The sequence below is a fragment of the Benincasa hispida genome, chromosome 7 (assembly GCF_009727055.1).
Source record: "Benincasa hispida cultivar B227 chromosome 7, ASM972705v1, whole genome shotgun sequence".
NCBI lineage: Eukaryota > Viridiplantae > Streptophyta > Magnoliopsida > Cucurbitales > Cucurbitaceae > Benincasa > Benincasa hispida.
This window is the reverse complement of record NC_052355.1, coordinates 37,009,431-37,021,825: the sequence shown is the minus strand read 5'-3', so window position 1 is coordinate 37,021,825 and position 12,395 is coordinate 37,009,431. Positions and strand designations below refer to the sequence as shown.

Below are 12,395 nucleotides of genomic sequence, written 5' to 3'. Positions count from 1 at the left end.
TCAAATGTTTAGACAAACAATTTAAATAACATGTTGGTAAAATTACATCAATAATATACATAATATATATGTACGTCAATAATATGGAGTGTTCGTCCACAATTGACATGCCAATTACATCCTATAGTCACTCATCTTCTCCTGAGTGATTACAGATGGGACACTACTAGTCACTAAATGTTCTAAGAATTTTACAACAAATATTCTACAATCTATCGACCCGTGTTGTGTATTCGTAGAGGTAGGTCGAGATATCTTCTAACGAAACGTTTCTATGTCCGGCTTCCAAATCCACGGAGCGAGTACTTCACAACATAATTTGTATTTTCCCTCACCTTCTCCTTGTATAAACCAACCTTGTCGTTTAGTGCAGTCTTCAAGGCATCGAGTGTCCTCTCCCAAAAAATCGTACCCTAATCAAGATTGTTGTTGTAATCTATGTCTTCAACATCGTCAAATAGAGTATGATCAATTACATTCTTTTGCTTGTTTTTACCCATCAGTGCAACCTCTATGTAATATACTAGGGTAATTTTAACAACATCATCGTTACTTTCAAATACCAAAATTTTGTATTCTTCTTCAAGTAAATTCAAGTGGAATGTGTCTGAGGTCGACCTTGTGAGGACTTCTCACTTCGTACAACTCGCGTAGGAGACCGCCACAAACCAGTGATCAATAAAAAGCCGTCCTTTGAAAATGTGACGACCTTTCCTCTGACAAAGAAACTAATCGAGTCCACTCCTGACTTCTTCACTTCCCTCAATAACATATGGTGGATTAGTGGGCTGTTGAATACAAGTTTAGTGTCTACAAAGTGACCAAAAACTGTTTTCTTGAATATCTCTAACTGCCTTCTGGTAAGCTTCTCCTTTACAATCTTGTTGGCATTGGCAACGTGGGCCAGACACGTTACTTGCCCAAAAAACCTATCAACTTCACAAATTTTCAAAGATTTTGACATCTTAAATTACTCCTATATTGTATGAACATTCAATTTAACAGTTAACAGGTTCATACTAAAAAATCATTAACAAACATACTATTAAAGTCTTGCTCTCGCCAATCCCGCTCTCTCCTATCTCGCTCTAGCCCATCTCGCTTTTGCTCGTCTCGCTCTATCCCATCTCGCTTTCGCTCATCTCGCTCTAGCCTATCTCGCTTTCGCCCGTCTCGCTCTCGCCCATCTCGCTCTCGCAAAACTTGTCTATTACCTTGTCTGACTCTAACTATATCTTCTTCGTCCTCAACCAATGCAGAACACATCGAAACCCAAAATAAAAAACAGATGCGACCGATTAAACCTTGAAACCAGTTATGAACGTGATGACCGATCAAACAAAACCAACCTAAACAGACGCAACACAACATGCAAGACAAAAATTAAATTCACTAACCTAGTAGCGAACTTCGATTATAGTAGTAGAGAACTTCGATTACAACAGTAGATGGACGATGGTTTTGTAGAGCAAGATTGAACGACACTTGCACGAGAATTTTGAGCGTGGGACAACCGTTGAGTTTGAGCGCCCGAGTATCATATAGACTAGAGGGACATTTTTGTAATCTTATACTGTGATAACGTAAGCAAAGGGTCAATTGACAATTCTTAAACAAAAAAAGGGTTATTTGATATTATGGACTGAAATATTAGGTCATTGGCCAAAATTTCCCAATATTTGGAGTCATCTCTAATTATTTCCCTGTGATTATCCTTCTCTTCCCTGATTTCAGACAGCCGGACCAGAGCCGGAGAACCGCATCTTTCGTCTCTTTGCTCAAGTTTACCCTTCCCTTCCGCCGCGTGCTCTAGGCTTGGACCTCCTACTCTACTTTTCTTTGTCAATTTTGCGATCAATTATTACTAGCCGTTACTTCAGATTCGATAGAGAATAGGAATATGAGAATTAATCGAGGAACTATGCGGCTTGTTGAACAAATCCGAACACTTGCCCTACACTGCCGCACGGATCCTTCACGCATCAGTACAAACCCGTTACTTCCACCACCATTCGAACATCTTTCTTCTCCGTCGTTTCGTTTTTATTCCAAAGGTTCTTATCTTCTTTCCTTTTTGGTTAATCACGGCTTTGGCTCATTTACATTGGGATGTTGTGAATTATGTTTTTCCTTTGAATTATGAAATTATATTATTATCGGCGATTACCTTTTGCTTGAAATCTTTGTTTGCATTTTTCGATGCTTGGCCTCTTATAATCTGAAGATCTCTTCGAACTTGTTTAAAATAGGCGAAGTACAATCGCAGCAGCCATCAATGGAGCTTCTCAAGATAATGGAACAAAGGCTGACGGCCATTGAGCTCAGGAGCACTTTTCTTCTAAATATAATCAATCAGGTACCACTTATTCTCGATTTTTTATGCTTCAGCTTCGAAATTTAGTTTTTAATCTGTCCAACAAATTGAATGGAATAGAAGCATTATAATTTCCCACATTTGGAAGATACATAGTTTCACAACCAAATATTTCCTTCTTGGCTTAAATATCATTGCTGGAGAGAAACAGCCCTTTTTTATTGCATTCGATTTGGATAGACCCATCTTCAAAGAAGATAGAACTGTTTCTTTGGGAGCTTGCTCACGATGTTGTTGTCAATACCCAAGACCTCTGACAGCACCATATCCCATATTTATCTATCTCGCTTCTATGCAAGAATGAAGCTGAATAGTAAGGTCACATTTTCCAGACTTTTGGAATGATATGCTCTCTTCCTTTGGTTGGTCAGTGGCTTTACCACACCATCCCAGAGGTTTCCTCTTATCCACTCTCCCAGGACATCCTTTCTAGAGGGAAAATAAAATAATTTGGATAAACATAATTAGACCATTCTTTTGGGCAATTTGGAATAAAAGAAACCATTGGCTCTTCTCCAAGAAAGAAGAACCTTATAGCTGGATTTTTTGGAACATAACTTTCTTAGCTATCTCTAAATATACATTGTCTCTCTTTTTAATTTTTATAATTTTGTCTCTCTTTGTTCAACAAATTGTTTCTAATCATAAAAGAAAAATAGTAAAGTAATATAAATAAATAAATAAAATCTCAGCCTCCCCACCCCTCCTTTTCTCCTCTACCCCTTTCTCTTCTAATTAAAGACCTTAAATAGTGATTTAGTTTGCTTTACTCATGGTGTTATTTGAAGATAGCCAGAAGCCCCACCAGCCGAGTACGCAAAGGCTAACAAGGAGCTTAAAAAACTCAGAGATACGATGGATCTAATAAATGAGTTGAGGTCTAAACAGAAGGTATGGAGACAGTCAATACATTGGATATTTTCTTTTTTTACGTTACGAAATGCTTAAAATATTATCTCTGAAAAGGTGAACAGATGATGGATTATTTCCTTTAGGTGCAAAGATGATCTTGTTCCATGCTGTTCTTTCACAATTATTTACTAATTAGTCTAATTCTCTATTTGTTTGGCTTGGTTGTTGTCCAAACTCCAAAATGTCGTAAATGAAACTTATGTGGGTGTTTGTGTCTTATCTTACAATGAGCTTGCAGATGCCTATCAAAATTCTTGAAAGTGGACTGACTTGGAGGCATCCTCTTCCCCAATGAATAGTGTGTGGTTGTAATATTTACAGAAGGAAATCAGAAATTCTTTATGATTATGTTCTTGCTGTAGGAAATTAATGGTTTGAGAACGCTGATGGAAGAATGCCAAGAGGATAAAGATATGCTTGATATGGCTACCGAGGAATTGGATCAGGCAGTTCAAGAAGAGAAAAGATTACAGCAGTTCTTGCTCAAGTCGTTACTTCCCAGAGATGATGCTGATGAGAGGGATTGCATCTTGGAGGTGAGAGCAGGTAGGTAATAATGCATATTAGTGAACGTCATCAATGGGAGTATTTTCTCAAAAAAAAAAAAAAAAAGCATGGTTTCTGTTCTCCTTTTCTCTGTTTCCGATGTCGACAGCTATAGCTAATAGAAAGTTTTACCAGGAACTGGTGGAGAAGAAGCTTCTTTGTTTGCCATGGATATATTCAAAATGTGAGTAACAGTTACATAGCATGCTCAGTTTCTCTGGTTATAATAATTCTGCACGTTCTAGTTTTCAAGGGTTATTTCCTTTGGATCAAAATAGGTATGAGAGATACGCACAGAAGAAAGGCTGGAAGTTTGAGGTGGTAGACATAACAGAATCGGATCTTAAAGGATATAAGGTGATTTCATAGCAAATTTTAATTTCCTTTGAAGTAAATTTCTTGTATATTTATCATCGTTCTGCGCAGGAAGCCATTGCTGCGATATCAGGTGCAGGGGTATATGGGAAACTTAAATTTGAGAGTGGAATTCACCGAGTACAGGTCTTCTCAACAGACATATCATTAGCCTTTTAGCATTATTTACCAGTGGCAACAACGGTAAATTGATAATTGAAACCGTTCTCTTCCTTGAGCAGCGAGTACCTGTGACAGAGAAGGCTGGACGTGTTCACACCAGTGCTGTTTCTGTAGCCATTCTCCCTCAAGCAGACGAGGTTCCAACCCAAGCCACTTTCTTCCTAGAAAATGAATATCCAGAGTAATTTTGTAACTAAAAGGAAAAGGATTGATTATGATTCTAGGTTTGGGTGGTGATATTGTTGAGGGCATGTGCAGGTAGATGTAGAGTTGAAGAACGAGGACCTGAGAATAGATACGTTCAGATCAGGTGGTTCAGGAGGTCAGCATGCAAATACCACAAACAGTGCTGTTAGAGTGATTCACGTTCCAACTGGGTTGACTGTGTCCATACAAGATGAGCGATCCCAACATATGGTAGGAACAGTGATGTTTCTATTGCTTATATGATTTTGTGGTTTTAGCTCTGTTTGGTTTTAGCTCGTTTGTGTTTCGTTTGTTTTGGGACAGAACAAAGCAAAGGCGCTTAAAGTTATATGTGCAAAGCTATATGAAATAGAACGACGTAGAATTCAGAGCAGTCGGTCGAAACTTCGATCAGAACAGGCAAGATTGTAATAGTACAAAAAATTATGTTTGAAAGTGTAAAATTGAATGATTATAAACCTGACAAAAATTATTTTAATCATTTTGTGATGATAAAAAGCAGATTGGTAGTGGGGACAGATCGGAACGCATCCGCACGTACAACTTTCCGCAGGGGCGGGTAACAGATCATCGAGTAGGCATTACGGACCACGCAATTGAGGAGGTAATGCAGGGGCAAAATCTGGATATATTCGTGGACGCTCTGTTATTGCAACAGGAAATGGATGCAATTGCATCCTTCACTTCCTCTTCTTCGTAGTGGTAGTGAAGAGAAGCATTGCATCAAATAAGATCTGCCCACTTTGTATTTGATTCAGGTAAAAAAACAAAAAAAAAAAAATGTGTTTCTTATAGAAGTACAATACAAGTAGAATGGGGTGGGGTTACATACATTATATCTTTCAAGAGATTAGATTTCATATATTTTACAACTGTTTGTAGTATGTCATAGTAGTAGTAGTAATGTCGATGCAGTTGTATGCTGGAGTCTGGTTCAAACCAAACTCCTGTTGAGATGGAACTAGTTGAAGAAGTCGTCCTAATCCTGAAAGAGGTAGAACTTTGATGGAAGTTAAAACGAAGGTCAAGCTATCATAGTATAGGGACCAAAATAAAATAATATTTTAACCATAAACAAATAACAAAAGTAAAGGAAAGGAGAAGCAAAGAAAGGCAAAAGGAGATGGAGATAGAATAATGAGGGGCAGCCAGGGAAGAGGCAGTGCATGAGTGGAGGCACAACAGGAAGGCCTTGTTGAGGATTCCATTCATGCTCTGTCTCTTCCCCGCTGCTCCCAAAACTACTGCCAAATTCAACTACTTACCATTGTGTGCTGTGTGTTTGAAGAATTCCATGGTTATTAGTGAATCTCAAGCTTAAATAACAGCACCTGCATAGCCCTAGCCACTGCCTTAGCTTAGATTTGTGTTACAGTACAGTGTGCAAGTACAACTCCCACCTTTACACATGGATGTACTACCAATTCAATCTTAACCTCGTTAGTTGTTATTTAGAGCTGACTGCAATTTCAAGTCATGGTTGTACTGCATGTGCAGTACTTGTACTCTCTCTATATGGGAACTTTGCTAGTACTATCTCCCTACTCCCTTGTTTTTCTGTTGCCTGGTCAACATGAAACATCGTCGCTGCATCTGCATGTTAAGTAATGATCGGCCAAACTAAGTTTTGGTGAACCATTTTTTTAATATATATACACTCATTGCCTTGCCATACTGAGTGGCTTACTTGGGATTTGTCATATCGATGTCCCAAATTTTGGGCCTGGAATGGAATGCCTTACATTTTGAAATTGAATTTCTTTTACCTTTTGGGACTACAAAATGGAACCTCAGATTAGACCTCTCACCCTCTCTCTTTGGTCTTCGTTGCCTCTGACACTCGTTCTCTTGCTCTCCTGTCTTAATTGTTGTCCTTTCTGACTCTTACTCTCATCTTGGTCTCCTCTCTCTCCTCTCTCTCATCAGACTAAAACACAAACTCACTGAGATCGGAAACTTGCGTGTGCAATAGAGATAGATTGAAAACTCATGACCCTCTACAACACACAGAGAGGCAGCAACAACACTGAGATGTTGAGGGAAACGATGGTCAAGAAAATTGGGAAAGAGGAAAGAAGGAAAAAAAGAAACAAAGAGAAAGGAAGAGAGAAAAAGAAAATTAAGAGTAAATTTGTAATTTTGACGGATGATAATGTAAGCAAAGGAAATTTTTTTTGAGTTTCTGGGACAAAAATTAGTAATTTTACCTTTGATGTTTGAAATTTGTTTCAATTTAATCATTGAGAATTTACACTCTTGATATTTGATTTTTCATTAAACATTCACTTTATTTTTCTGGACTATTCTAATATTTTTTTCATTACTATTAAAGGTAAATTTCAACTTCATTTCATAATTATTTTAAATTAATCAATAGACATTAACAACAAAATTGTAAATGAGTAAGAAGTGAAAATTGATGTTAAAACTTCAAGTAATCTTGAAACCTAGAGACTAATTTGAAACGAAATTCAAAACTTTAAGGATTAAAAATTTAACATTTTCAAACTTAGGAATCAAATAAAAATTAGACCCAAACCCTAACATCTCTCTTGAACTTGCTCTAGTATACGCCTGTATTTTGAACGAAAAAAATTTCTAATACTACAATAATACTTAATAGTCCAATTCATAATTTGACATGTTAATGTATAAAATTATCATTCATTTATTTCACGAACTTCATATACGAAAAATTTTCGACTCATAGCAGGTCAATTTTGGTGTAAACGTCGGATTTCAACCTTTCACCAAGAACTTCCGTCCACATTCATTTTTGCGTGTGGTTTCCACTTCTCACCTACAACTCCATTTAAGGAAAAAAAAACAATAACAGAAACTTCCACTTCTTGTTTACGTGGATTACGGACCCTACAATTCTTCTTGGATTAGTTCAATGTCAGTAGCAGTAGCTGCTCATCACAAAAGTAGGCTCTCCCCACTAAATCAGTGAACTGAAACCCATCTTCTCACAATAGATGGAAGATAAAGAGAATTGGGTCCAGGTGGGATTCAGGGAATTTACCATTGCACAACATATTTCTAGATAGAAGATTGGTAGTTGAGTGTGAATTCTTGGAAAATGGGTTTTTTAGTTTTCTTTTTTTTTTTTGGAAAAGATCTAGTACTACATAATATATGGAAAAGTTTTCTTTTTGTCACAAAAGTAAAATTTAAGAATTATGTTGAAATACGATTTTAGTGTATGTATTTTTGGTTTTTTTTTTCATTTTGGTTTGTATACTTTTAAAATGTTCATTTTGATATCTATACTTTCAACTTTGATTCATTTTGGTCAATATACTTTCAAAATATCAATTTTGGTCTTTGCACTTTGAATTCAGGTTCATTTTAGACCTTGCACTTTGAATTCTGGTTCATTTTGGTACTTGAACTTTAAAAAAATAATCAATTTGATCCTTTAAAAATGAAACAAAAATGAAAATGAAAGGGCAGAGATAGTGACTTTTTAAACACACAAAAACTAAGATGAATCAAAGTTGAAAGTACAGGACCAAATGAACATTTTGAAAGTATAGAAACCAAAATGAACTATAGTCGAAAGGTACCAAACTGAACATTTTAAAATTACAAAAATCAAAATGAATCAAAACCAAAAGCACAAACACCAAAGTAGTATTTTAACCTAAAAATTAGGTAGGATACAAGAAATAAATGAACAATAAATTAATATATCCTGTGATGACATGTAAAATTAAGAAGGGAAATCGTATATACCACTGTAGTATATGAAAATTTCTCACCTTCTTTTTTCTTGGCGATACCCATGTGTGATGTGGCTTAATGGATAGGATAAAAACTGCTCCATTTTGGACAGTGGACTCTGGTGGGGCTATCTGGGCAGCAAGTGTAAAGACTTCGTTTGTATAATCATCATGTTCTAAGTGTTGAAACACAGATGTTCAAAAATGATCCACAGAACTGTAAGAAATGTCATTGAATGGAGTTTGAAAATTGGGAGTAGTGATATCCACCAAACACAGAGCTAAAGAAACATACATTGTGCTGTACGCAAATAGCAAGTTTACTTTGGAGTACTTGAAAGCCAAGGATGAGAATTGCTTCAAGCTAAAGACCATATTTCCATTATTATAAACACACACGCAGACGCACACATATATATATAGTGGAAGAGGAAGAGCAAGAAGCAGCTACCATTTAAGTTTGTTGATTAGAGCAAGAAGCAGCTGCCATTTAAGTCTGTTGATCTTGATGGATAGTAATTGCAGGATGAATGTAAGAAGATGCAAGCCCAGCTTGGTTAAGCCTTGTGAAGAAACTCCTTCAACCATTCTCCATTTATCCCCAATCGACAGCCTCCCTGTATTGAGAATACATACTCGCACTCTCCATGTGTTCAAAGATTCCCCTTCTGAAGCTGCTCCTGCTGCCATTGTTAGAGAAGCATTGTCAAAAGCTTTGGTTCTTTACTACCCTCTTGCTGGACGGCTCAAACCACAAACTTACCCTCTTCAACTTGACTGCTCTAACCAAAATCAAGGAGTTCTGTTCGTGGAAGCTTCTTGCGATTCCACTTTAGCTTCCCTTAACTATTTGGATGATCTTACTTCCATCCCCTTTCATCTTCTTCTTCCTGAGGAACATGAATCTGAACCAGAAGCAGAAGGAGAAGCGCTTGTGAAGATGCAAATCACGGAATTTGCTTCTGGAGGGTTTGTGATGGGTTTGGTTTTCTGCCATAGCATCTGTGATGGCCTTGGAGCTGCCCAATTCTTGAATGCTCTGGGGGAATTCGCCAGAGGAATTGACCTAGCTCCCACCATTAAACCTACATGGGATAGAGATTTCTTCCCTGATCCTCCTCAAAATGCCCTAATTAATCATCAACTTGCAATTCCTAACCCTCCCCCACCCCTGCCTGATTACAGCCTACAACAATCTAACATCGACATTCCCATGGATCGGATCAATGCCCTAAAGAAGCAGTTTCAAGAATCAACAGGAATTACCTGCTCCGCCTTTGAAATTGTCGCTGCGTGTTTTTGGAGAAGTCGAACACGGGCGGTTTACGAGGCTTCCTGCAACAACGATCAAGAAATAAAGCTAGTTTTCTTTGCGAACTGCCGGCAAATGGTGGAGCCACCGCTGCCGAAGGGGTTTTACGGGAACTGCTTCTTTCCGGTGAGAATCAGCGGTTGGAGTAAGGAAATTGGGGAGGCGTCCATTAACGAAGTGGTGAAGCTGATACAAGAAGCAAAGAGCAGACTGGGAAGGGAATTTAGAGAATACATATCACAAAAGCAGAGGGAACCGGAATCGGACCCGTTTGCTCCGCCGCTCGATTACTCGACGCTGTTCATATCGGAGTGGGGAAGGCTTGGGTTCAACCAGGTGGACTATGGGTGCGGCCCGCCGGTGCATGTGGTTCCGATCCAAGGCTCGCCGGTAATACCTGTCGGAATCGTGGGCTCTCTTCCTATGCCTAGAAAGGGCATTCGTCTCATGACATGGTGCGTCCAAGAGCCTCATCGTCTCTCTTTTCTACACCAAATCTCACAACTCTTCCTTTGAACTCTTTCCTTTCTTCACTTCTAAATAACCAAAAAGTTAAATTGCAAATCCGTCCAACTATTTGGAGAACATTAGAATTTAATATCTATAGTTGGATAAAATTCTCGTTAAAGATCCCTATTTATGGCTATTTTGTCAAATATTGTGGATCATTTATGTGAAGTTTTATTTAACAATAAATACTAAATTATAATTTTCTACAAACCGTAGACCAGATCTATGATTTAACCTTAACCAAAACTTTTTCGATTATTTGCCCTTTATTTGGTCTCCAAGCCTTGTTTCAAAATGACTAAAAGGTTAAATTGTAAATTTAGTCCTATAATTTGAAAATATTTTTAATTTAATTTTTAAAATTTATAATTAAAATTTAATCTCTATAATTTGAATGAACCTTCGTTGAGAGTCCTAGGACTATTTATGAGGATTTCATCAAATCATGTGAACTACTTATGTGAAGTTTTATCAAACTATAAAGACTAAATTGTAACTTCCTACAAATCGTAGGACAAAATTTATAATTTAACTGATCAAAGCTATCTCACCATAATAATTCAAAAAAAAAAAAAAAAAACTTATCTTGCCCTTTCTTGGGTCTTCAAGCCTCGGTTTAAACAGTCCATACCAGCTTCCAAATCAACTTAATCCTTTTTTCTTAAAATTTTAAATTGATATATCATTATAAATTTGTATTAACTAAGGTTGAAAATATGGACATTGATGGAAATGTCAATATTTTAATTGTATGAGAATGTCAAATTTTCAATGATGGATATTTGTGAAATAATTATTAAAACCAAAAAAATTTTAAAAAATTTTAAATTAATAAATAAACAATTTTTAATTTTTGAATGCGTTAAAAAGTTTATTATGTTATATTGTATGTCTTAAAACTCGCAGTTTGTAATCTTTAAACTTATTCTATTTATAATAAAGTTGTTATTGAGGTTTATTCAATAATGTTGTTATTGAACATATAAATTGCATTTGTAATATTCTAAATCCAATAAATTAACGAACTCCTAGCTTAGTATGAATACTTGAACTTTATGTATAGACATAAAAGTGGATCAAATTTGAGTATATAGTCAAAACGGTCTATAAGTATAAGGATAAGGTTTGGTACCTTATCTTGGGGACACTATTGGATGTGGCCTACTTTGTATATGATACAAATAACTTGATCCTAAGGTTGTTCATGTAGATACATGCGAGTGGGGGCATCCTATGTAAAAGATGTTTGCATAAGATTAGACCATAAAATAATCACTTTTCTTTATAACACTGTTTACTTTTAAAACTGACTATTTCAAGTTTATGACCTAAGGTAACTCGATCTTAATCTTAAGCTAACTGTGAATTCTAAATTATTCGGGATTATCTTTTAACCTGCATATGTGAATCATCATCGCCGCTCAATAAGACTCCCATTTAGGGATAAGACTGGGTGAATAGCTGGGGACATAGTCCTGCAAGATGGAATTCACTCATACTTGATTTCATGGGTAGTAGATAGGTTATTCCCTTAAATACTAACTCCTAGTCTTGAACAAGGTCCTCTCTATGACTTAGAGAGACTCAGTTTAGTGGTAGGACCACAAACCAATTGTTCATTATGAAGGAACTCTTAAATAAAAGAATCCATGAACGGAAGCGGATCTTTCTGATTTCATTGTGACAGAATTACCACACATACATTCTAACATACAGATATGCATTGTAACACTAATTACTGGCATGCTTTAACAAATAAAATACAAAAGACCGAGTAAACGTACCAGTTGAAGACTTTCTTCAAACAAACTCAGTCCAACGGAAGCGAACTTCTTTATGCTCCTTATGGCCCAGCAAACAATCGCCTAACAGCACCACGGTCGTCTACACAATCAGTAACGTACGAACCAACAGCAACCGGGGATGACACCACCATTCGAAGCCCTCGGTATTCTCGGAGTGAGAATCCAAAGGGTGGACTTTGATAGAATTGGTATAGGGAAGGAGGAAAAGACGATCATGTTGAACGAACAAGCAAGTGGGAAATAGTAGAAGACTATCGTATAGTCGGGTGCTTGTCGTTTAGAAAAAGGTACACGATTATGTAGGTTTAGCTAAGTGATCGTCTAGTAAAAGGTAAGCGATCGTTTAGTTCCGCTCAGTGTGTTAAGCGATCGCATAGGCTCTCAATGCTAAGCGATCGTATAGATTCACACCATGAGCGTTTTTCCAAATCCTCTTTACAGAAATGAAAACAATTTTCATTTTATTC

General features: G+C 36.9%; 2 protein-coding genes across 2 annotated transcripts; both read left to right on the top strand.

Moving 5' to 3' along the window:
* The first annotated feature begins 1,669 nt into the window (after positions 1–1,669).
* On the top strand, positions 1,670–6,834 carry LOC120080906 (peptide chain release factor 1, mitochondrial). The gene is made up of 11 exons (XM_039035582.1): positions 1,670–2,054; positions 2,250–2,356; positions 3,167–3,265; positions 3,649–3,832; positions 3,968–4,016; positions 4,111–4,189; positions 4,259–4,333; positions 4,429–4,506; positions 4,628–4,786; positions 4,880–4,975; positions 5,079–6,834. The coding sequence occupies exons 1-11, from the start codon at positions 1,901–1,903 to the stop codon at positions 5,274–5,276; spliced, it is 1,278 nt and encodes a 425-aa protein (XP_038891510.1). The 5' UTR covers positions 1,670–1,900; the 3' UTR covers positions 5,277–6,834.
* A 1,506-nt stretch (positions 6,835–8,340) lies between these two features.
* Positions 8,341–10,630, top strand: LOC120080905 (acyl transferase 9). Its single transcript, XM_039035581.1, has one exon. It carries the CDS (start codon positions 8,810–8,812, stop codon positions 10,127–10,129), a length of 1,320 nt encoding a protein of 439 aa, XP_038891509.1. The 5' UTR covers positions 8,341–8,809; the 3' UTR covers positions 10,130–10,630.
* Positions 10,631–12,395: the final 1,765 nt, after the last annotated feature.